Source organism: Eptesicus fuscus, chromosome 18, assembly GCF_027574615.1.
Source record: "Eptesicus fuscus isolate TK198812 chromosome 18, DD_ASM_mEF_20220401, whole genome shotgun sequence".
Lineage (NCBI taxonomy): Eukaryota > Metazoa > Chordata > Mammalia > Chiroptera > Vespertilionidae > Eptesicus > Eptesicus fuscus.
Window position 1 is genome coordinate 41,235,045 of NC_072490.1, and position 24,808 is coordinate 41,259,852.

The 24,808-nt window shown below is 55.6% G+C and overlaps 2 protein-coding genes across 7 annotated transcripts; one reads left to right on the forward strand and one right to left on the reverse strand.

Annotated features, from left to right (window-relative positions):
• Window positions 1–3,090: 3,090 nt before the first annotated feature.
• On the reverse strand, window positions 3,091–3,763 carry LOC129147166 (musculoskeletal embryonic nuclear protein 1-like). Its single transcript, XM_054708157.1, has 2 exons — window positions 3,529–3,763; window positions 3,091–3,341 (listed from the first exon to the last, which is right to left on the reverse strand). Exons 1-2 carry the CDS (start codon window positions 3,761–3,763, stop codon window positions 3,235–3,237), a joined length of 342 nt encoding a protein of 113 aa, XP_054564132.1. The 3' UTR covers window positions 3,091–3,234.
• Window positions 3,764–8,520: 4,757 nt separating this feature from the next.
• Window positions 8,521–22,756, forward strand: LOC129152131 (inter-alpha-trypsin inhibitor heavy chain H3-like). 6 transcript variants are annotated; one of them, XM_054729534.1, is made up of 22 exons: window positions 8,521–8,613; window positions 9,251–9,271; window positions 10,791–10,957; window positions 11,039–11,143; window positions 11,393–11,555; window positions 12,099–12,212; window positions 13,285–13,410; window positions 13,701–13,817; window positions 14,308–14,476; window positions 15,018–15,143; window positions 15,442–15,623; window positions 16,798–16,983; window positions 17,148–17,287; window positions 17,805–17,959; window positions 18,704–18,721; window positions 19,878–19,901; window positions 20,145–20,180; window positions 20,315–20,428; window positions 20,938–21,142; window positions 21,825–21,994; window positions 22,177–22,288; window positions 22,597–22,756. In XM_054729534.1, the coding sequence occupies exons 1-22, from the start codon at window positions 8,521–8,523 to the stop codon at window positions 22,724–22,726; spliced, it is 2,673 nt and encodes an 890-aa protein (XP_054585509.1). In that variant the 3' UTR covers window positions 22,727–22,756. The 6 variants fall into 6 exon arrangements, with proteins under 6 accessions (XP_054585509.1, XP_054585507.1, XP_054585512.1 ...); XM_054729532.1 differs by having other exon boundaries at window positions 20,938–21,138; window positions 21,785–21,994; XM_054729537.1 differs by lacking the exon at window positions 16,798–16,983.
• Window positions 22,757–24,808: the final 2,052 nt, after the last annotated feature.

Below are 24,808 nucleotides of genomic sequence, written 5' to 3' on the forward strand. Positions count from 1 at the left end.
ACCTTGGCTGGGGGCAGACACATGTACAATAAGTCCTCAGTGCCATCAGGATAGGTTCTTGGAAACGGCAACTTTAAGTGAAATGACGTATACCTGGGAAACTTGCTCAGTTCCTGTGGCATATTTCTGGTCACAAAAACATCACCAAACTTCTAAATAAAAATCCAAAATGTTGAAGTCAGCGTGAGCTATACATATATTTAAGAAAGATTCATAAAGACAGGTAAGATCATGTTTTTCCAACTTGCTTATTCCAGTTTAGGGTTTTGGATCCCTAAAGCCTCTCCCAGGAGCTCAGGGTGTAAAAGGTGAGACCCCAACCTGGATGGGACACCCCTCTATCGAAGGTCACCCTTCCACACACCCACACTTGACTGGAACGATGGAGACACACCGGTTCGTCTCACGTTGCACATCTTTGGGATGTGGGAGGAAACCATGGAGAAAACCCACAAAGACATGCGGAGGACATGTAAACTCCACTCAGTGGCCCTCACTGGGAATCTAGTTTTTCCTCATCAACATTATAAACTAAAGAGGTTGAATATTCGAGGACCTGCTACACTGAGGAAAGGCAGGCTCAGGTGGGAGCTAGGTACGGGCATACCTTCTGAAAGGTCCAGAACCTGCCCAGGTCACCATTGCCCTTTACACCAGTCGGTCCACCAACAAGCGTCCTGGGGCTTGGGGAGACAACGGGGAACCAGCCCACTCTCCATCAGCCCAGCCTGGAGGAGAGAGGGGGATGAGGAGAGGGGGCAGAGGAGAGGGGGCAGCTTCCGGGAGGAAGGAGCCTGAGGGCCAGGCTGGTCTGACTGGGCAGTGGGGCCCTGCAGGCCCTGAGCACTCCTTGGGGTGTCTGAGTGGGGCCAGATCTGCTGGGGTCAAGGCGGGGTGGATCTGCCTTATTTGCGGGGTGACAGAGGCTGGGCCCAGGAGACCCCTTCTCTCTCTTGGGGTCCCAGGCTGCTGTTCAGGCCCCTTTAATCTAGCCAGGGCTCTGGGTTCAACTCCAGCAAGGCCCCAACACAAGACCTGCACTTTGGCAACACAAACCGAGAGCCAAAAAGATGCCAAGCCTTGTGGCCCAGAGGCCTCCCTCCGGGGACTTTACTGAACGTGTGGAACAAACAGGAAGGGACAGAGCTCCTGAAGGGGGCGATTCAGTGTGCTGCCTGTACACACGGGTGACCTACATGGAGGCAGTCATGCCAAGGGAGTCCATGAGTCACGGATTGAAGGAGAAAGGGCAGATGGTGGCTCCGTCAGCAAAACAAGGCAGTGCCTTGTCATGAGCCCAGACCCATGGAGGGCGGCCCCAGGGCCTGGGGTAGGATTACCAATGACTTTAGATTTTCCTTTAATAAAATTGAAATGCTTTTTATTAAAAATGTTGGTTTTAGAGGAAGGCAGGGAGAGAGGGATGGAAGGAGGGAAGGAGGGAGAGAGGAAGGATGAAAGGGAGAAAGGGAGGGGGGAAGGAGAGGGAGTGGGAGAGAGAAAGAGACATCGATGTGGGAGAGTAACATGTACCGGCTGCCTCCTGCAGGCTCCCACACGGGGAATCGAACCCACCACCTTTTGACGACTGTCCAACCAACTGAGCCATACCAGCCAGGGCTAACGTTGAAACGCTCTTAAAACCAACAGCAGTAAAACAAATAAATATCACAGTTGGCGCGTGTGTCCCTGGTGGCTCGGGGAGAGCCTAGCCCCTGGGCCAGTGGCCACCGATGGGGTAAAGATGCTGCAGACAAGTGTGGCCAGGTGCCACATCCCGGGCTGGGGAAGGAGGACTCCATGACTCTAGCTCTGGGGAGAGAGAAGCGCAGTTATCGTGGGACCCTGGGCAGTGACTGGCTTGCAGAGGCCTGGAAAGGGGTGTCCTCCATCAGCCCTGCCTTGGCCAGCGGCAGTCGCATCTGGCCCTGGGGAAGGGCAGCCTGGACTTTGGAGCTGTCTGTGGCTGCTCCCCTTCCTTCTGGGGACTCCAGCCAGAAGCCTCATCTCTGTGCCTAACGGCACCGCTCGCCCTTTGGATGTGACACTATTGGCATTACACACGGCACACACTGCCTTCTACACGCTGGGGAAGAGCCTCCCCAAGGAGCCCAGTGAGCTGGCCCAGGCCCTGTCCCCACAGAAGGTCTGCTCCCTCAGGGCAGAGAACACAGGCCCAGCCTGGAAACAGCTATATGAGGAGCCAGGCCAGGCCGGGGCGTGGGAAAGGCTCAGAGCAGCCAGCTCCACCTGCCCAGGGGACAGGCAGGGCTTCCCTAGGGGCACAGCCCTGAGCCAAGCCTGGGAGCCCAGGCCCTGCCAGTCCAGCCCGGGACTGTGCGTGGTCTTGCTGTCACAGCTGGATGGGCCTCTGTACTCCCCTGAATCTGAGAGCTCCATGCACACAGGGGATACTGCAGCCACCTCTCCCTGCTCACTGAATTCAAGAGGAAAGGATCTCACACAAGCCCAGAACTCAGGCTTCCCAAGGCGCAGGCAGAGCTGTGGGCGTAGTAAGGGGAGGTTCACCTGGAGTTGGGAGAGCGGGGAGAAGCTCAGGAAGCAGACTGCCTCTGGCCACAGGACCCTGACAGGGCTTTGTCTTGGAGGGATGCAAGATGGTGAGGAGGCAGAACAAGGGCTCAGGGGGGCGGGGCCTGCAAGGTCTCTGGCTCTTGCAGAGCCTTGGGGTCCTTAGAAGCATCTCGCTGGCTTCTGTGGAAGGCAGCAGGAGGGGGAGCCCAGGCCCCAGCTGCTTCACTCTGTACATGTGGCCTGGTTGGTGCAATGGGCCTCAGCTCAACTCTCCTGTCAAATACAAGGGGAAACGGAGCCTCAGGAGAGGAGAAATGGTCTGAGGTCACACAGATCAGCACCAGATCTCACACCCAAGGCTCTTTCTAGGATGGAGCAGTGGCAATAGCACCTCAGGATCATGTAGGTCCCTCCCAAAGACATGGACGGGTACAGAACACGCCCCACCCTGCACGAAGGGGCCATGCCAGTTCCACACAACACTCTCCAAATGCCGGGGCCGCTCGGGCATCCTCTTTATTGGTGTTCCCCAGGGCCTGGTGCAGAGTTCCTGGGCTGAGGGGCCAAGGAGAGGGGGGAGGGGCGGCAGTCCCAGAGGCAACAGGTGAGCGGGGGAGTGCTGGCATGGAAGAGTTCTTGGGAAAGACTCCTGTGTCGAGGTGTTGGCAGTGCCCAGGGAAGTGGCGTGGTGTGTACTTCTCAGCCAAAGACACTCTTGGCAGGCCCAGCTTTCGGCTTATCAAAGACGGTCTCAGTGCCGGTCCGGGTTCGGCTGAACACAGATGGTGCGGCAACGCCGGCTTGCTCTGCGGGCAGGATGGGGAGGTTCAGAGGTCCAGCCCAGCCTCCTGGTGAGGGAAAGCCTCTTTTGTGGGGAACCCATGAGCTCTGGACTCTTAGAAAAGACCCATAGAACCTCCCCCCATTACACCCCCTCCTGCTGACACACATCGTCCCTCCCCCTCTTGGTCCCCCAGCCCGGAGAACACTCACCACACTCCTGCATGACCTGGTAGGTCTTGGACTTGATCGCCTGGTTCTTGGTCAGGTTCCCTCGGGCCCTCTTCAGGTCCTCCTCCTTCACAGGGGGGCGCTTCTTCTTGATGGGGGCTCCCTCAAGCCAGCCTTGCCGAGACCAGAGCCTCCTTAGAACCCAGGCCTTCAGGCCGAGACCCGTGCCCACCTCTCCCCGCTCACTGAGTTCTAGCCAATCCAAGGCCCCATTCATCCAGGAAGCCTTCCAGACGAAGCATCACCCCCTGACCCCCCGACCCTGAGTCTGTCTGTCCTTTTCACAGACGGGGAGCTGTGGCCTCACACTGTCTGCCTGGCTGGCCAAGCTCGAGCTTGGGCACAGTGGGCAAAGGGGAAAGGCGCTCGCTTTGAGGCTGAATTACAGGCTTTTGGTGAATGCCAAGACCTGCTCCCTGGTTGTCGGCAGGGGTTCCCTTAGGTTTGCCCCTTTCCTGCCAAACTGCCAGGATTTACCTTGTGGGCTCTGGGGTGGGAATGGGGTAGAGAAATCAGATGCCCATGAAGTCACCTTTCCATCAGCATCTACCCATAGACAGACTGGTCTGTCTGTCCATCCATAGCTGGGGACATCCAGATTCAGAGGACAGAGCTGTGGGGGTGGGGCATTGAAGCCCGTGGACTGGTCACCTCTGAAGTTGGGCATCCAATCAGGGTCACCTCCAAAATGACTTCCAAGGCTCAGAGATCCAAAGAGGGCTTGTCCTGGTGAGGGTCTTGCCCCTCAAAAAGGCTGTGATGATTGCCCTAGATGGTTTGGCTCAATGGATACCTCATTGGCCTGAGGACTGAGGGGTCCCAGGTTCGATGCCAGTCAAGGGCACACACTTGGGTTGCAGGCTCAATCACCAGTAGGGTCGATCCGGAGGCAGCTGATCAATGGTTCTCTCTCATCATTGATGTTTCTATCTCTCTAATCTCCCTTCCTCTCTCTGAAATCAATAAAAATATTTTTTAAAAAGGCTCTGATGAAGCAAACGCACAGTGAAACCAAAGTGTAGGTAGGCAGGGGAGCAAATGGGGAAAGACCCGGTTAGCAAGCAGAACGGTCCAGTGGGCCCAGAGGCCCCTGGTGGGATGGTCATCAGCCACAGTGCCTCTCCTGTGGCCTTGCTGCAGACAGTGTTCTCTGGGGCCCCTACCCACCAACCCTCTCTCCCAGCCAGATTCCTCGGGAACTGGTCCAAAAAGACAGGAGGTGTCACCAGCTGACAATACAGTTGCTTCTCTACAGCAGGTGAACTAGATGAGTGGCTTTGATGCCAAAATTTATGAGAAACAGTCAAGCTCTTGAAAAAATTCCAGGAACTCTTAAATCTCCAGTGAGCACCTACTAAGTGCAACGCATGAAAAAAGCTCCCAGCCAGTAACGGCTGCCTCCATTGTGCCTTTCCAGGACAATTCTTTCACCCCTTTGATTATAAAGTGTCCGACCTGCACCCAGGCTCCGACCCCACAAAGACAGACGCCACAATGGTGGTGAAGAACCAACGACTTACCGTCACCAGGTGGGTGGGCTGCTCTGCTAGCATCTCTGCCCTTGGCGTTGCCCATCGTTGGTCCAAGCCATCCTCCTGGTGTCACATGGGTGGGGTGGGCTTCCTGGGAGGGGTAGCCCTGATGGATCCTCAAGGTGACCCCAGATGACCTGTCTCTCCCCAGGGGCTTGCAAAAAGACTACAGCAAGGACCCCCGGCATGGGACCGAGATGACCTGCTGGTTCGTTCACAACAATGGGGTCGGACTGATCGATGGTGTTCACACTGACTACATCGTCCCCGATATCTTCTGAGCCCCCTAACCAGCACACCTGCCCTGCCTAGGAGGAGGGTGATCCCTCCTTGTTCAAGGGGTTCCCTGTGTCAAAGCATCCATGACTTCCATTAAAGATAAGACTATGCCCCTTCCAGGCTGGCTGCTCTTTGGAAGGGAGAATGGCAGGGAGGCAATTCAAGATGCTGCCCCTCAGAAGGGCTTGCCGGGGGGGAGGGGGGTCACAGCAGAACTGGAGGCTGGGAGGTTACCCACATCCATTCGCCTGCACCCCATCCTGTTCTCCCCTGCACCTGCCTCCTGCTCTCTGAATGCCCTGAGAGTACCCCACAGCTCCTGACACAGGTTCAGGGACCAAATGACACTCTGGCAGCATGTACAGGAATGACCAGCCACAGCCACTCCTGCCTCAGTGCTTCCTGGAGCCAGGCACTGTTCTAGGTGCCTTCGTTGAATGAGCTCAATGCATGCTGCCAGCAGCACTAGGGCGGGCTTTTATCAGGCTCCTTGAAAGCTAAGGAAACTGAGGTAAGGTAATTTGTCCAAAATCACTCATCTTCTGAGGGGCAGAGCTGGGATTTGAACCGTGCTGTGTGGCATCAGCATCTGAGTGCTTTACTACTCCCATATCAATACTCCAGTCTGGTGGGCGACTGGTAGCCACAGCCTTGTGGGATTTGACTCTAGAAATTCCAAAGCATCACTTAAAGTGAATGTATGAAAGAAGTGCTACCAGTAGCTGGAGGCTGCACCCCCTGGACTCAGGGTCTCAGGAGACAGTTCCTGCCCCCACCCTTCACTCCATTCCCCCGTGGGGGGTTTGCAACCTCTGACAGCGAGATAATATTTCCCAAAGGCAGAGGCGGCCAGTGCTCAGAAGCTGGGGTTTCAGGGGCCAGGAACAGCAGCTCTCTGGCTCCCATACTGGTTCATGGAATATTCCACCAGGGTCCTTCCTTTCCATGGCTTTGCCTTTTGCCCAGCAAAGCCCAATGTCAAAGGGTGCAGGTGCAGTGAGCGAGGTGAACCTATACTTCAGGATGCTGCCGGCCCTTCGGGTGAACGTGGACAGGCCCCCACTCACTCCTTTCCAAAGGGTTTCTGCTTTTTCTCTGTTCAGTTCCCACTCCAAATGAGGCCCTCGAGGGCCCACATCAACAACACCAACGCTGAGTTCCGTGGCTGCTCCAGGCCCAGGGAACACAGAGCCCTCCATGGCAGGCAGCGGGGCGGCCGATGGAGTTCCAGAGACCAATCTGTTGTCTGGAGTTTCCCGGGCTTCTCCAGGGAGAGCCGAGGGCTGCCAGCTGGGGGTCACTCTGAGCAAGGCTCTGCCCGATTGGGGCCTCATTTCCCCCTCCTGTAGTAAGGAAATGGGCGAGTCTCAGGGTCTCTTAGGTTGTATCTAAGTCTAAATTCTGCATGATGACCTTAGGTCCCTCCAAGTGCCCAGCTGTCCCTCAGGAGCCTCTTGAACAACCTCAGATTGCTATTTCAAGTTGACCCTCCCACAAAACGCAAAGTATTGGGGGATGGGGTGGTTTCTCGCTCTGTTTCTCTGTTCCTAGCAGTCAACTGTCTCTGCACATCTCACAGTCAGGGGCAGAACTTTCAGCCAAGGCCATGGTACAATCCATAAATTAGCTGCCCTGTGCCCAGGCATCCTTGTCAACTCCATTAAGAGTGGCTGAGTGGGCCTGGAAGTGTGGCTCAGTGGTAGAGCCTCGACCTATGAATCAGGATGTCACAGTTCGATTCCCGGTCAGGGCACATGCCCAGATTGCAGGCTCGATCCCCAGTAGGGAGCATGCAGTGGATCAATGATTCTCTCACTCATCATTGATAGTTCTTTCTCTCTTTATCTCTCCCTTCCTCTCTGAAATCAATGAAAATATATTAAAATAAAAAAAAAAAACAGAAAGAGTGGCTAAGTGGGAGGATTAATGGGTCACTTTGCTCATAGTTGCCACTCTGAAAGGTCTAGTAGCTGGTAGTGCCCTGGTGAGGCCCAGGAGTCTCGTTTCCAACTAGGAGGGGACCAGACCCTGCCTCCGAAGCTTCCGTTGTCCTGGAGACCGGCCCTCCAGCCTCACTGGACACTGTTGGAAAATGACTCTCTCTCTCTCTCTTTTTTAATCCTCACCTGAGGACAGGTTTTCAGTGATTTTCACAGAGAGAGGAAGGGAGAACAAGAGAGAGGGATATATTGATCTGTTATCTCCTGCACGTGCCCCCACTGGGGATCAAACCTGCAACCCAGGTATGTGCCCTGACCGGAACTGAACCCACAGTCTTTGGTGTATGGATGATGCTCCAACCAACTGAGCCCCCCTGCCAGGGCGGGAAATGACTCTTTAAGAAACTGAAGGCAGCTGAGTCACTGGCCAGGCCCTGGGAACTCAGGGATGAATGTGACATGGCCTGGCCCTCCGGGAGCCCAGAGTCTAGAGGCCGGAATCAGTCCTCAACATGCAAACCTCAACACAGAGTTCCGATGCAGCAAGCTGCCTGTGGTCAGCCAGGGGATGAAAGAGGAAGGCTCCGGAGGAGGGCACAGGGGCAGAGATGAGAGAAGCGATGTGCAGACTAGGGGAGGGCATGCCAGTGGGCGGAGAGAAAGTGCAGAAAAGCAAGTTGGAACCAGGTTACAGAGAGAGCTGGGCCACAGGACTTGGGGTTCACCCTTTCCCTGGGCCATGAGAACCAGAGAAGGATAATGAGCAAGGGCGGCAGCCATGGGAATGGGAGCCTTAGAGTGAGGGGTCTGGTTCTGGGCCCTGGCCGCCTTGAGCAGGGGGTGGCTGCGATCCAGGGGCCCTGCCAGCAGTGCGGGTAAGAGCCAACGAGGCTGAGAGATTTAGGCTGTTTGCTCTAAATGTGACTCCACACCTTGTCACCATTGTCCCCACCCAGGGAGTCCCAGGGCCCATTTGCCAGCACACAGCTTCCGCTTACACCAGGCCTCCATGTCCCCCAGCCCCTGGGAGTGAAGTTCACACGCTGTTGACAATAACCGTGGGGCCCCTTTGGTTCAGGCAAATCCAGACCCTGTTGCTCCATCCAAATGCTGGCTTCCCGGACAGCCTCCGCCTCCCTCTCCTCCCGCACTGCTGGAGGTCACTGACCCCACCGGTCAGCTGGCTCATATAAAGAGCGCGGGCCAGGCCTAGAAGCTCAGCGATGGCGTCTGCTCGGTGGCCCTGCCTCATCGTGGCCCTGCTCTCCACCTCGGTGGTCTTTGGCTTCCCAAGAAGCCCCTCCCGGCCACTTGAGGTAAGTCTGCCCTCTCTTTACAATCTGGGTCCATCACAGGGTAGAAGTCCCAGTCTGGGTGGCCCTCCACATGTGTGAGGGGGAGGAGGAGGGCGGGGTCGTGAGCTGCAGGGGACAAGGCTGGGATTTGGGAGGACTGGGCTCCAAACTTACCCTTTGATTCTGGGCAAGGCTCTTAAATCTCCCTGGGCCTCTGTTTCCCCACCTGTCAAATGGGTGATACACCACGAACTGCTCACCTCACTGAGCAGCTGTGCAGGTCCACCTCTGAGAAAAGGGCAGAGGCGCCTAGGAAGGGCTGGGCTGAGCCTGTGGTGTGCATGGTGCGGGGTGCTCTGGGGGAGGCCTCATGGACCCGGTGCAGGGACAGGCAGAGTGCGCCAAGGTCTGTGCAGCAGGGAAAAGCCCTGTCCTCTCCTCTGGGTAGCCTGAGACCTGCTCTCTCCGGATCTCAGTTTCCCCATCTATTCAGAGCCCTTCCTCCTTTGACCTTGGCTCCAGGTGGGTCCTACATCCAGAGGCCCTTCAAGGTGTATGTGGGGGTCACCACTGAACCCTGGTGTCTGCCAAGAACCTGACCCCCAGCCACAGTGGCCTTGGCCTTGACCTGACAGTGTGTTTGTCTTTGCTTTTCCAGAAACGCAGCATCGTGGAAAAGGTGAGGACTTTCACCAGGGCGGAGGCATGGTGAGGGAGGCAGGGTGGACCTGGTTGCCCAACAGCTGAAGAGTTGGGCCATAGCACAGGTCCGGCACAGCTGACACACAGCTCACAGCCCCTACCCTGGCAGACGCCCATGTGACTCACGACCCCCAGGAAAGAGTGGCATAGAACCATGCCCCCTGACCTCTCCAAATGCAGTCCAGGATGGCCATTGCACTGTCCTTCCTTCCACAAACACTTCCCAAGCAGTTGCTGGTACTGGGTGGGCAGTGAAAGGCCCTGTCACACCTTCACAAAGCATCTTCACATCCACATTTAACCCAGACGATTCCCTAGAGCAGCGGTTCTCAACCTGTGTGTCCGACCCCTTTGGGGGTAGAATGACCCTTTCACAGGGGTCGCCTAAGACCATCAGAAAACACAGATATTTACATTACGATTCATAACAATAGCAAAATTAGATTTATGAAGTAGCAATGAAAACAGTTTTATGGTTGGGGGTCACCACAACATGAGGAACTGTATTAAAAGGTCGCGGCGTTAGGAAGGTTGAGAACCACTGCACTAGAGCCTCCCTCAGTTCACCCTCCCCCCGGCCCCCGGGAAAGAGAACACTGGGGGCATGACGTCCTGCCCCACACTCTCTTGTCAGCACAGGAAATAAGTGCCTATTGGGGAGGTAGAATCACACAATCACCAAAGGGCACAGTAGGAGGTAGAGGGCGAGCTTTCTCAATGCAAGTGTGAAAGGTGAGCAGGAAGAGCTGGGACAGGTCTCTGACCCCCCACCCCTGGGGTCAGAGGGCAGAGACCTGGCTTGGCTGGAGCACCATAGTGGAGGTGATAGGACCCGCCTGGAGGACTTCAGAGCATGGGGAACACTGCCCTGAGGGCAATGAGGAACACGGGAAGGTTTTAAGAGGGAGGAAACAGGGTCAGATTTGTTTTGTACAAGATCTCCCTGGCTACAGGCTGCATGGAAACAGATTACAGGGTTAAGGAGGCCATGTTTAACCCAGACATCTCCCTAGAGCCTCCCTCAGTTCACCCTCCCTGCTCCCTGGCTTGCTCCCTCCCCTCGCCCTCTCCTCTTGGCATAATGTGAAGTTCCTTCTCATGGTGCAAAACTCCCCTTCCTAAGTGACTTCTTGCTGCTGAGGAACGAGGTAGGCTGAGCTAAGGAACCTGTGGGGCCCAGTGAACAGGGAGAAACAAAGGCTGAATCAGACAAGGCCTCTGCCCTCCAAGCAGGCCCTGGACTCCGAGGGGAGAGAGGTGCTCAGGAAGGCCCGCGCATGCCAGGGCCACCATGACTGCCAGGCGCCTGTCATCAGGACAGTGGTGGCCAACTGAACAGGGGATGGAGGAGGCCACCAGGAGAGACTGGGACGCTTCCCAGGCAGGGCCTTTGGAATCTGTAAAGGGAGTTTGGAAGGGGAGAGGCCAGTTTGAAGACCTCCTTTCCAGGCCCCTGGTTGGCAGGTCACCACTGATCACCATCCCCTCTCCCACAGAAGGCTGACGACATTGAGGTCTACAGTACCAAGGTCAGCTGCAAGGTGACCTCCCGCTTTGCTCACAATGTTGTCACCACGAGGGCCGTCAACCGGGCAGATGTCGCCAAGGAGGTTTCCTTTGACGTGGAGCTGCCCAAGACCGCTTTCATCACCAACTTCACGCTGTGGGTGTCCCCATGGCTGCTGGCTCTGGGCTCTGGAGGGGAGTCTGGCCCAGCATGAGCCCCCCAACTCTTTCCCTGCAGGACCATCGACGGTGTTACCTACCCTGGTAATGTCAAGGAGAAGGAAGTCGCCAAGAAGCAGTATGAAAAGGCTGTGTCCCAGGGCAAGACAGCTGGTTTGGTCAAGTAAGTATGGAGCCCCAGGCCTTGGGGAGAATGGTCTGTAACGGATGCAAACAACAACAGCAGCAGTTATTATTATCATTATTATTGCAAAATGTGTTCGTAATTCTCACATTATTCCATTTTGATGTTGAGGTAAATGAGGCTTAGAGTGAGTAGGTGTCTCCCCCCAGGGGCTGACTTGAACCCAAGGCTCAGGATGGGTGGGGTTGTGCAGTCTGTGGGGCAATAGCTGTCTTGCACCCCATTCAGGGCCTCTGGGCGGAAGTTGGAGAAATTCACGGTGTCAGTCAATGTGGCTGCGGGCAGCAACGTCACGTTTGAGCTGACCTACGAAGAGCTGCTGAAGAGGAACAAGGGCAAGTACGAGATGTATCTTAAGGTCCAGCCCAAACAACTGGTCAAGGACTTTGAGGTAATCAAACACCTCTGCAGGCCCTGCTGAAACTGTGGGCCCAGGATGGGAGGTTGGGGAAGGGCCCCTGGGGTGGACTTCGGAGCAAGGTCAAGGTCACAGAAGTCCAGGCCTCACCACTTGGGGTTGAGGAAGCTTGGGGGAATTACAATGGCTCTGGCCATAGCAACTGGGCCAAGGGGAGGAGGAGGCTGGGCTGGACTCACCCAGGTCTTTGGATGCTGGGCCCTTGGGGCAACATCACAAAGTGTCTCTGCATAGCTGGTAACTGGTTATAATGGTGCTCTACCTACATCAGATCTGAAATGTTTTCATGGTGGAAATTGGACACCATCTGGCAGGCCATTGGAGAGCTTTGGGGTTAGAGTACCCTTCACGGGCCCTTTGGGTCATTTTCTTTGGGAGACTCCAGGTGTGGCTGTCACAGAGTTGTGCTAGAAGCTGGTCCCTGCACCATCACTGACCCATCTCTGTGGGCCCTGTCCTAGAGGTTGGCCTGTGTACTGTCACTGAGTAACATCTCCTTACCTTTGCACATTGCAGATCCAGGTAGACATCTTTGAGCCCCAGGGCATTAGCATGCTGGATGCTGAGGCCTCATTCATCACCAATGACCTGCTGGGAAGCGCCCTCACCAAGTCCTTCTCAGGGAAAAAGGTGGTATAGATGCCTCTCAGGCCTGGGGGGCAGGGGCAGGGGCAGGAACTCAGACCCTAGCAGGACCAGTCTGAGCCCTAGGGCTTGGCTGATGCTAGTGAACGTGTGTCTCTCTGCTGCCATCACTGTCTCCCTGGCCACCTGGGTCAGGGGTGGGCATGCTGGAGGCAGGGGGCTGCTTGCTGAGGACGACCTTCTGGAGGAACTGACATGCCCCAGCAGCCCTTCCCCAACCCCTCATCCTGTCCCCCAGTTTCAGCAGGGCCAGTAGGGGTGCTTGATTACCTCAAAGTGCTTGTGCTGGAACTTGTATGTGTGTGTCTGTGTGTGGTGGGGGGGGGGGGCGGGACCATTTATAAAGCCCAGTCTCATTCTCCCTTGGGAGGTAGGCAGGACAGGGTACTGCCCCTGTTTTACAGATAAGGAGACTGAGGCCAGAGGCAGTCAGACCTGCTCACTCCACATTGAGGGGGTGGAAGTTGAACGGGAACTTTATTCTTGGTGCTAGTGGTTGACTGTGATCCCCAAGGCCCCTACTATTCCAGGGACTTGCTGACCATGGGCTGTGGATGCATGCATGTTTACATGAAGAGCAAACCTAAGTCACTCAGGACTTCTAGGGCGAGGCCCAAGGAGCACACACTCAGAGGGCTGCTGGCTTCTGCAGGGCAGTGCCCTCTCCCACCTCCCTGCTTTGCTCCCTTTCCCCTCCTCCTCCTCTGGGCACCAACACATACCACCCAACATGAAGTTCCTTTTCACGGTGGAAAGCTCCCCTCCGTAAGTGGCTTCTCAGTCCAAGCAGGCTGAACACAGCGACTTAGCTTCACAGAGAAAGACAAAGGCTGAGTCAGATAAGGCCACTGTCCTCCAAGTTGCCCCTGATCTCCGAGGAGAGAGAAGTGCTCAGGAAGTCCAGTGTATGCTGGGTGGTGGCAGGACTGCCGGGTGCCCACCCCTGGGCTTCTCCCTCTGAGGACTGTGCCTCGGCCCCCAAGGCACCCATGGGCTGAGGTCTGCAGTGGGCAGTGCCTGGACAAGCTGAGCAAGACCCTCCATCTCCCCCCCTCAGGGCCATGTGTCCTTCAAGCCCAGCTTGGACCAACAGCGTTCATGCCCAACCTGTGGAGACACGCTCCTCAACGGAGACTTCATCATAACCTACGATGTGAACAGAGAGTCTCCAGCCAACGTGCAGGTACGTCCCTACTGGCTTCATCAGGCTGGTGGATTCCGCGTCACAGTGGAGTGAGGGCTGGTGCGGGAGGGGCCGCAGCTGCATCTAGGGCCATCCCCCTGGATACTGGGTCCAAGGCCATGTTTCTTGCAGGGCATGGGGGTGGCAGGCGGCCCAGAACCTGTGTGGCACACTTACCCAAATCGGACATCTTCTTCTCGCCCTGCTAAATGTCAGCTTTTATTTGCAAGAGTAGCCACCGTGTGGTTGCTTCATGGACATGACCTCTAGTCTCTCTCTCCCCTTTCCAGATAGTCAATGGCTACTTTGTGCACTTCTTTGCCCCTCAAGGCCTTCCTGTGGTGCCTAAGAATGTGGTCTTCGTGATTGATGTCAGCGGCTCCATGTCTGGCCGGAAAATAGAGCAGGTACTCTCTTCCGTGCAAGTGGGGTTGAGAAGTGGTGGTGAGATGGGGGGTAGATATTAAAAAAAAATCCTCACCCAAGGATATGTTTATAGATTTATAGAGAGAGGGGAAGGCGGGGCGAGAGAAACATCGATGTGCAAGAGAAACATAAATCGGTCACCTCCTGTAGGTGCAACAACTGGAGATTGAACCTGCAACCTAGGTATTTGCCCTGACCAGAAATCAAACCTACAACCTCTTTGGTGCACGGGACAACACTCCAACCAACCGCACCATCCAGGCTGGGCGACAGTCTTCTGTTTTTTTAAAGTGGAGAAAGCTGATGTTTCCAGTGAAAGAGGAGGAAGGAGAAAAGGATAAAAGGGGCACCAATGTCCACCCCATTGTTGCAGGCGGCAGAGGCCCCACTGCCAGCCCCAGCTGCGAAGACACCAGGCTGTCTGTGGCTCCCTCTCCCAGCTTCTTGTCTGCCTGTCTTTCTCTTTCCCAGACAAGGGATGCCCTCCTCAAAATCCTGGAGGATATAAAAGAGGAGGACTACCTGAACTTCATCCTGTTCCGTGGAGATGTGACCACTTGGAAAGACACTTTAGTTCAAGCCACTCCTGAGAACATCCAGGAGGCCAGGGAGTTTGTGAAGAACATGAGAGCAAACGGAGGTCAGAAGAGAGGGGAGAGCAACGTTCTCACTGCCCCTCCCTCTGCCTGAGCAGCCTGCTTCCCTCCTCCCTGGGGTCAGGTTTGCTGGCCAGGCAGCAGACCCTGGCTATGGGTTGAGTTGGGAGTGGATTGGGATCCTCAGGCTTGATCGCAGGGTCCAAGAAAATCCATCTGTCTGTTTCTATACCGCAACTCTCAGCAAGATAAGGCCACAGAGAACCTTACTGTTGGTCGTTTCTTACGGAAAATCACAAGTGATGTCTTTCCTGCTCCCCTCTCCTCCCAGTGAAGGGGTGGCAGTCCACCTGACTGTTTCCCAAATTGTTTTTACCATCACCAGGTGCTTCTATCCCTACAGCAACCCTGAGAGGCAGGTTTTACCCCATTTGAAAGGGTAAACCATTCATTCTTCACTCACTAGGCAGTATTTACTGAGTACCACCACGTACTGGCAGACAGAGTACTTGTGCACATGAGCAGACCCCCTCCTCCATGGTGGTCCCCTGAGGACCCACTCCCACGGTGCTCTCTGTGTGCCAGGCACCAGCATGAACGACGGGCTGCTGACAGGCATCAGCATGCTGAACAAGGCCCGGGAGGAGCACAGAGTGCCGGAGAGGAGCACCTCCATCGTCATCATGCTGACTGACGGGGACGCCAATGTTGGTGAGGCAGGGGGCCATGGCTCTATATCAGAACCGCAGTGCATGGCTGCCCCTCCTGGCTCTGTAGCCCGCTTGCTGCAAGACCTTGGGCAGCTCTCCCCAGGGCTCCTGACTGTGAGCCCCTCGAGGTCAGGGACCTGCCTCCCCCTGCCAGGGCTGCTCACCCTCTGGCCGGACAAAGGCTCCAGGCCATGATGCCACCCGCGCTGCACATGCAGGAGTCAGATCTCCTCAGACAGAGCGGGTCCAGACAGTTGTCCGGGTGGTGGCTAGAGTGTGAACACCCCTTTATCCTGCAGGTGAGAGCAGACCCGCTAAGATACAGGAGAACGTGCTGAGTGCCATTGGAGGCAGGTTCCCCTTATACACCCTGGGCTTTGGCAACAATCTGAATTATAACTTCCTGGAAAGCTTGGCCCTGGAGAACGATGGGTTCGCCCGGCGCATTTATGAGGATTCCGATGCCAACTTGCAGCTGCAGGTATGCCTTGTCTTGCCCCCATCCAGGAATGAGGGGCTCACTCCTTCCTCAGGGAGCTGTGCCATTGGGTGGTCATTTCAATAATAGGAAAGAACTTCCTCTTAATTGAAATCTACCTCTGGTTCTTACCCATCATTAATGGTTCTACGTGGTCATCGGACTGCACGGAAGAGGTTCCTCCATAGGATTGCCAGTGCAAATATAGGACATCGGTTAAATAAGAATTTCTGGGGGAAAAAAGTACTTTTTTTAGTGTTAAGTCTGCCCTAAAGATTGCATAGGACACTGCATTAGTTTGCTGGGGCTGCTAGGACAAAGTGCTACAAACCGAGAGGCTTACAGCAGAAATGTACTATCCCACAGTTCTGGAAGCTAGAAGTCCAAGATGAAGGTGTCGGCAGAGTTGGTTCCTCTGAGGGCCCCGAGGGGGATATGCCAGGCCTCTCTCCATGGCTTCTCCTTGTCTCTTCCCATCCTCTCCCCTGTGTGTGTCTGTCCCCTTTTCAATAAGGACACCTGTCACATTGGATTGGGGTCCATGCCAATGACCTCATTTTGAATTGGTTACCTCTGTAAAGACCCTGTCCCCAAACAAGGTCACATCTTGAGGGACTGGGATTAAGGCATTTAAGTATATATTTTAGGTATTTTGGGGGTACACAATTCAGCCCATAACAGACATACTTATAACAAAAATTAACTTCTTGTTTATCTGACATTCCAATTTAACAACATGTCCTCTACTTTTCGCTAAGTCTGGAAACGCCAACCCTTCCTGGGCCAGCTGCCTGCATCTCCCCCTCTGCCGTGGACCCCTGGGCCTCCATCCCCACCTGCTCCCACCCGACACCTTCTCTAGCCAGCCTCTCCTCCTGCCCTTCTCCCCTCCTTCCCTTCATGCCAACAAACATTTCATGAGTGCTTTCTAAGTGCAAGAACGCTTGTATTTTTCTGGGTGTGAAGGGTTGGATGGGATGAGGTAGGGGAGGCAGAGGGGCTCCCACTCACTGAAGGGCACAGCCAGGGCCATGTAGAAGTGGAGATCGGGCCAGGCTCAGCCCAGCCTGTGGGACTCAACAATCTTCGGAGGCGTCAGTGAGATCCCTCCCACACTCCTTTCTGGGCCCGCTGTCCTGGTGGCCTGAGATGACCAGGTCCCCTCTCTGGACTCCAGGGCTTCTATGAGGAGGTGGCCAACCCGCTGCTGACGGGAGTGGAGGTGGAGTACCCTGAGAACGCTATCCTGGACCTGACCCAGAACACTTACCAGCACCTCTATGATGGCTCTGAGATCGTGGTGGCTGGGCGCCTGGTGGACGAGGACATGAACAACTTTAAGGCAGATGTGAAGGGCCACGGGGTAAGCTGGGCTGGGCCTGGATATGGGCTGGGAATGGGAGATCAAGCAATGATGGAGCCGGTGCCTACAGGCTGACGGTCCAGCAGTGGCCGCCCCTGAACCGGGCCACCTGGCTTCAGGCCTCCATTCCTTACGCCTCTCACCTTCTCCCACCCCTGCCCCAGGCGCTCACTGACCTGACCTTCACAGAGGAGGTGGACTTGAAGGAGATGGAGAAGGCCCTGCAGGAGCAGGACTACATTTTCGGGAGCTACATTGAGCGGCTCTGGGCCTACCTCACCATTGAGCAGCTGCTGGACAAACGGTGACCCAGGACCAACCCTCACAGAGCCCCCAACTGCCCTCCTCTTCTAGCCCGGTTGACCCCAACTGCCCACCCCAGCTGGCCTGATTGCTCCCAACCGCCCTCCCCTGATGGCCTGATCACCCACAACCACCCTCCCCTACTGGCCTGATCGCCCACAACTGCCCTCTCCTGCTGGACATCTTATGGCGGCCATCTTTGACCACATGGGGGTGGCCATCTTTGAGCACATGGGGCGACCATCATGTGTTGGAATGATGGTCAATTTGCATATTATCTTTCATTAGATGGGAGAGCTGGGGAAATGGAGGCCCCCTCAGAGAGAAAGCACAGCCTGTCCATCTGTCCCAGGGAGCTGCTGAACCAGGTTTTTCTGAGCACTAGCAGGCTCCGTCCTGCGCATAGGGGGTCCTGGGCTGCCACTGGGGCTCCTGGCCTGGTGCTGGGTGTCAGAGCAGGAAAGATGGGCAGGGAGCTTAGCTCCAGGCTAACCCTCTCGCCACACCCCTCCCAACAGCAAGAACGCCCATGGTACCGAGAAGGAGAACCTCACAGCCCAGGCCCTGGACCTGTCCCTCAAGTACCACTTTGTGACTCCACTGACGTCCATGGTGGTGACCAAGCCTGAGGACAGTGACAACCAGATGGCTATTGCTGACAAGCCTGGGGAAGGTGGGCATGGGGAGTGAAGACCAGAACTTGGAGGCCTTCCTCTAGGGCCGGGCCTTGGGTGTCCTGAGAGGAGTGGGCCAGGCTGGGGAGACCCAGCCCCACTGTAGAGGAGCAGGCCCCGGGGCACTGAAGGAAAGCTGGCCAAGCGCTGGGGAGCATGTTTGGAGGGAGTGAAGCCATCAGCAGGGACAGTGGGAGATGGGGTGATCATGATCAGGATCCTCTGAGTCTCTCAAGGGATATGAGTACAGAAGTGAGTCCCCTGCCCAGGGTCACTTCTGGGAGAGGGACTTAGGCTGCAACATGGAAGGGCTCAGATACATAGGAAGAAGCACTCCCAGCCTTAAAGCTAGGCCCCGAGCACGTGCCTGGAGATGGCGAGAGGAAGAGGCTCTGAGAGCTGGAGGCTGGGACCAGGCCTGCTCACCATACCCCAAGAGGGCAGCCCTGAGTATCCCCACAACTGGCCACACGGGCTGGGGGTGTGGGCATTGGGGGGAAAGGGAGGCAAAGAGCTGGCCCAGGCCAGGCCAGGAGCTCCTGGTTGCGGGAGCACAGCTGGCTGCTGGGAGGCCCACAGCCTGGGGCTGGTTGGACAGGCAGCATATTGATCACATTGGCCCCGACCCCAGGACTCTGTGGCTGCTAACGCATCTCTCCCCTTCTTCCCTCACAGGGCCTCAGGAATCAGGTGAGCTTCAGCCAGCAGCTGGGTGGGCGTCCCGGGAGGGAGATGACAGAGAGCCCAGGAGGCCTTTCCAAGCACGCCTGGACTCAGGTCCCAGCTCCACTGCCCACCCATGAGCAACTTTGGACCAAGGTCTGCCCTCTCTGAGCACCAGGGCCCTTGTCCGTTGACTGGAGATGGCTTCCTCTGTCCAAGGAGGGACAGTCCATACGAGAGTATTAGTGGCCTGCAAAATGAGCATGTCCCACATCGGGCACTCATACTCCATGTGTCCCATGGCAACCCTCTCAGTAAGGTTCTCATTTTACTGTGAGGAAACTGAGTAACAGAAGTTAGGTCTGTGTGACCAGGGACTCTGTCCAAAGGTGGCTGAGCCGGGGATTTGGGTCAGGCAGCCTGGTTGCAGTGCCTGAGCTGGAATTCACTGTACCCTGTGTGTCTCTCATCATAAAATTGGAGCCTCACCCCTCACAAGCCCATCACCACCAGGCAGAGCTACCCCAGCCTCTGCCTGCCCCACCTCCATCAATACAGGTTGTTCTATCCAGCTTTCCCCTTCGAACAGCCCTGTCAAATGTACATCACTGGTATGTATGTGCTTATGGTGTGTGTGTGTGTGTGTGTGTGTGTGTGTTACTATCAAGGACAGCTGTAAGCCACATCCCACCCCAACAAGGGATGGGGCAGGAGTTCAAGAGTGGCAGACAGGATCTGCTGTGAGCATTACTCATGACAGAGAAGCTGACCTTCTGATGGCATTCATTTCAGCCTTATCAAAGTGCCCCGCCCTTGGCCTTAAAATCACACCCATATCACTGCCAGTCCTAGAAAGAAGTTCCTGGGCATGCCCCCATTTCTATTGCCTAAGCCAGTGGTCGGCAAACTGCGGCTCATGAGGCACATGCGGCTCTTTGGCCCCTTGAGTTTTTAGCAAAGGCCAGCTTAGGAGTTCCCTAATTAAGTTAATAACAACGTACCTACCTATATAGTTTAAGTTTAAAAAATTTGGCTCTCAAAAGAAATTTCAATCGTTGTACTGTTGTTATTTGACTCTGTTGACTGAGTTTGCCGACCACTGGCCTAAGCTAAGGCTCACATCCCCACCCTCTGTCTGTCAGTGCTGGGGTTTCACTGGGCACTGGTAGCCCCAAGACAGAGAAAAGGCACAGGTGTTGGGAACAGGGCACCCGAGGCCCCCGCTCACGACTGCCCTTTGGCTTCTTTTTTCAGTGGCCCCTGCCATGGCTTACCAGAGTGAGTATACACCGCGGCCACAGTCCCCTGCCCCAGGACAGCCCTGCGCATCCCCCTGGAGTCTTCCTAAATCAGCTCCCTGGGGCAGGCAGATGGTTGGATCCTGAGGAGATGGGGGTGGGTGGGTGTTGAGAGCATTAGGAAGCAGGAAAGGGTGGGGTATGAACCAAACTCTGGGTGGGGTCCTGGTGCCTCCCCAGGCCTGCTTGTTTAGTTCAGCCCTCTCTCCCTTTGTGTCCACAGCCAGCTACCAGCCTCCTTCTAACCCCTACTATTATGGTGAGTTCCCCGGCTCGTCCGGGAGCAAGGCTCAGGGCCCAGGGCCCAGTGCCTCCTGCCTGTCTAGGAGTCCATCCCACAGAGGCCAGAGGGTGAGGCCCCAGCACCTAGCCCTTTCTCTCATGTGCCCTCAGTGGATGGGGACCCCCACTTCATCATCCAAGTCCGAGGGAACAAGGATGCCATCTGCTTCAACATTGATGAAGAACCAGGCACAGTGCTGCGCCTCATTCAGGATCCCGTTACAGGTGGGGGCTGCAGGGTGGGGCTGGGGCCACGTGTCTTTCTGGGAAGGCCTGGAGACCTCCAGGGTGGGCACATGGACCAGGTCCTCACTCCGCCCACAACGCTTCTATCTTTCTATGTAGATTACATGCTGGAGAAGGCTTTCCAGAACCACAGGCTAGCCAGGTTCCCAAAGACCAGTGTGTTGGGGAGAGGGTTAGAGTTAAGGGTAGGCTGGCCCTGCAGGCAGGACTCAGCCTACAGCTGGGGAATAGTTTTCCTCTGAACAATAATACTTCCTGGCCCAGGCAAAGAGACAGTCTACACTGTGGGCCCTCAGCCAACAGCATGACCCAAGAGTGTCCAGGAACAGATGGGTTAACTGTGAAGTTCTGGTCTCTTCTGTCCTCCTCTTCTGGGGACCCCCACTCGGCTACCTCACAGCAAGTCTGGCTGAGGGGAAAGGCACATCCTGAATGGCCAGCTGATCAGAAGATCTTGCTGGTCTCTTACTGCCCCTTGCCCCTGGCAGGCTTAACAGTAAATGGGCAGATCATTGGTGACAAGGGAAACAGCTCTAACTCTAAGAACAGAAAGACTTACCTTGGCAAAGTGGGCATTGTCAACGCTCCGATGGACTTCCGGATAGAGGTGACCACAGAGAAGATTACTCTGCAGAATGGGGCTGCACGGAGTACTTTCAGCTGGCTGGATACAGTCACGGTCACCTCGGAAAGGTAAGGCCCCGTACCAGGACTCGATTGAAGGAGGCTTGAAGAATTTGTAGAAATCTGAAGACAGAAGACCCATATGGGGTTACAGGGAAGACAGATGGCCTCAGAGTTCAGCCCCTGACCTGGGGGTGGGTGACCATGGGAGACCTGAGCCAACGCCTAGGGTCCCTGTGAGAACCAGAATTGGTAGCTGGACAGTTCACAGGGCTGACCTTGAGGGAAAGGCAACATGGACCCAAGGATCAGGTAGACGTGGCAATCTGGTAAAAACAAGAATCCTATTTGCATCTTCTCTGGCTGAATTTATTAGTTCCCAAACTGCTCAGCCTCTCCTATGTCTTTAGATTACCCAGAACCTCGTATGCAGGGCGGGAGTGTTACTCCCACAGAGGCTCAGAGATGGGGAAGAACCTACCCAGGAAGCTAGTGGCTGAGCTGGGACTGGATCCCAGGCCACCAGATTCTGAGGACAGCCCCTTTCCTGCTGACAGAGGAGCAAGAATGCATTCACTGGAGGCAGAGTTGGCATGCATGACATGTCTTTCCTCCAGCAGCCCTGAGCTAGTTCCTGGAGTCTGTGTGTTCTCAGGTGCCATGCACAGGGTGGGCTCTGCCAGGATGTCCTTGATTCAGATGCCTGGTGTCATGGCCACTGTGACCCTGCTGTCCTCCTCTTCTCCCCTAGGTTCTCTGTGAAGATCAGCAGGGAGGCTCTGGTGGTCTCCTTTGGAAAAGGGATTGCCTTTAAGGTGGTTCTGCACCAGGTGTGGAAGAAACATCCCGTCCACCTTAACTATCTGGGCTTCTACGTGCTGGACAGTGGCAAGATGTCAACAAAGTCACACGGGCTGCTGGGTATGGAATGGTCAAGCTTCAGGCTGTGCAGGGCAGAGGGAAAAGCCATGTGCAAGGCCAACCTAGCCACTCCGTGCCCAGCACACAGCACCCCACTCATCTCTTGCCTTAACCTGGAAGGCCAGTGGCCATGCTACCTGGGCGATGGCAGGGGCTGACAGTGTAAATGTTTTTCTTTCCAGGACAATTCTTCCGCCCCCTTGCTTTTAAAGTGTCTGACTTCAACCCAGGCAATGAGCCCTCAAAGATACATGCCACAATGCTGGTGAAGCAACATCTGCTGGCAGTCACCAGGTGAGGGGACCCAACTGACACCCTCACCCTGCCCACTACCAAGCCAGGAGGAAAGAGCCCTCTCTGCCCACACACATTGGTCTTCTGTGGGGTGCCCCCATTTCCCTCTGGGGTCTTGGCCCCCTCTTGGTCTCTCCAAACCAGGGAAAGGCCACACTCAGTCCCCTAGAAGGAGTAACTATGCAACCTCGTTCTTGGCCAGAGAATCATGTACTTGGCAACATCACACCCTTTTCCAACCTTGGTCCATGAGCAAAGCAGCCATCTTGTCTACCCTGTGTATCACAGCATCTCTCTCCTTTCTCCAGGGGCTACCAGAAAGACTACAGGAAGGATGTCCATAATGGCACACATGTGGGCTGCTGGTTCGTCCACAACAACGGCCAAGGGGTGATTGATGGAGTCCACAGCGACTACATTGTCCCTTCCCTGTTCTGAGTGGCTGGCCCAACTCGCCTGGCATCTGGAGCGGAGAACAGAGCTAGGCCTGAGGGAGGGCTGTGACAATAGAGGACACGGTGGAATCCAGATCGCTGCCAGCCTGTGGATGCCTCTCTCAGCCCCTGCTCTGGGGAACACCAGCCGGGACCTGAGGCAGCTCAAAGGAAGGGCTGGCTCCTAGGAAGGCAGCTTCCTGGGCCTCCCCAGCAATGCGGCTGAAGGACAGGGCTGGTTGGCATCACACTTGGGCAAGTCAAATGTATGATGAAAAAAAAATTAACTCTGGAGCAAAGAGTCTCTGAGAAGTTGGGAAGGGCTGAGTGCAATTCAGAGATCAAAAGGTTCATGAGGAAAGTCTGGTCCTTGCTGAGGAGCTCCTGTCAGGTCCTGAGGTCCTTCTGTGACTCAGAAGCAGATTCCTCCAGGGCTGGCACAGTCTGCAGTGGATTGTAAATGCCATCCAACCACCCACCCGCCCACTGTCCATCCGTCCATCCAACCATCCATCCATCTATCCAACCATCCATTTGTTCATCAGACAAACCTAATAATCTGAGCTAGAATCTGTGGGCACACAGCTTAGTGACCCAGTTCCTGTGTATGGTTGCCTCAAGTTTGAATTCAGCTGGCTTGGGGATCCTTAGGATCCTCCAATCATACCCCACAAAGTCCTGGGTGGGGTGGGGGTCAGACCAGTTCCTGGACTAGGGGCTCTGCGAGCCTCTCGCACCTGAGTAACAGTAACTGCCCCTTCCAGGGTCTCCCTGCTTCCAGAGGGAGCTTTCCAGAGCAGAACCAATCATTGCTCCCTGCCTACACCGTCAATGACATCTCCCACCCATTGCTCTTGGTCCAAAGACAAAAGTCCTTCCTATGGCTTCTCAGCTTCATCAACTCCATGAACCAGGCATCTCCCCTTACTTTCTGGGTTCCAGACACACACACTGCTTCCAGATCCTCAAACATAGCCCCTCCTGACCCAGATCCTTTGCCTCTGCTGCTCTCTCTGACAGAGGGGCTAAGAGCATGCTGGATCGAGGGTACCCCTTTGAAGGGAACAGTGGGCAGCTTGGCTCAATGGCACAGCAAGGGACACAATAAGGCCAGAGGAGGTTGGAGTCTGTTTGGGAAGGATCAAGAATGCCAGTGGGGGTGGGGATGGGATCTGGTCATGGCCACAGAAGGTTTTCCTATCTCCCACTCCAGGGCCCCTCTGGATTTCCTAGGGACACCAGCCTGGGGCCCTAGAGAGGGTACTGGGGGCAGTCCAGGAGGAAATATTTATAATCAAAGGAGTGCCTCTCTCCCCAGGCGTGTATGAGGGGTAACTTGTGGACTGGCGCTGCTGCTACTCTAGGGAGAGGGCCACAGGAGACACAGCTCCTGAGTAAACTTGGCAGGTGTCCAGGCTGGGCTGGCAAAAAGGGTCGAGCCCGGGAAAGGACATCCTAAAGTAGGCAAGCCCTGCCTTGTCCTGCCGCTCCAGCTGGCAGCCTAGCCTGGCAGGTTGGCAGAAAGGCAGAGGAGGCCCACAGCCCAAATCTGACTCTTCCCCTCCCTCAACACAGTCAGGGAGGCCCTCCTTGCAGGCCAATTCCAGGCAGATTCTGTCCTCAACCCAGTCCCACGTCACTCTGGCTGTGCCTCTGATGGCTCCCTGGCTTTCAGGATAGAAATCATGCTCCACTGCAAGGTGCACCCAGCCAGTGCTGGCCTGGCCCTGCCTCTGCACCTCTCCACCGTCCTCCTCACCCCATGCTTCCCTTCCCCTATCCTGACCTCAATCCACAATGTCCTGGCTCTCGGCCCAGTGTCCTTGTCCTCCTTTTCCACTGGGCTGACTTCTCTTTATTCGTCAAAACTCAGCCCGAGCCACGCCCCTGTCCAGGAAGCTTCCCGGATCCTCCCCAGCTAGAACAAGAGGACTCCCTGAGGGATCCTTGCAGCACCTGTTCGTTCTTGGGTGGCAGCTGTCACAACAGGCACTGTCTGTCATGGTGCCCACAGCTCTCTGCACAGGACCTGGCCCAAGGAGGTGCTGGAAAGCACTCAGTGAACAAAACAATGAAGAGCATGGAC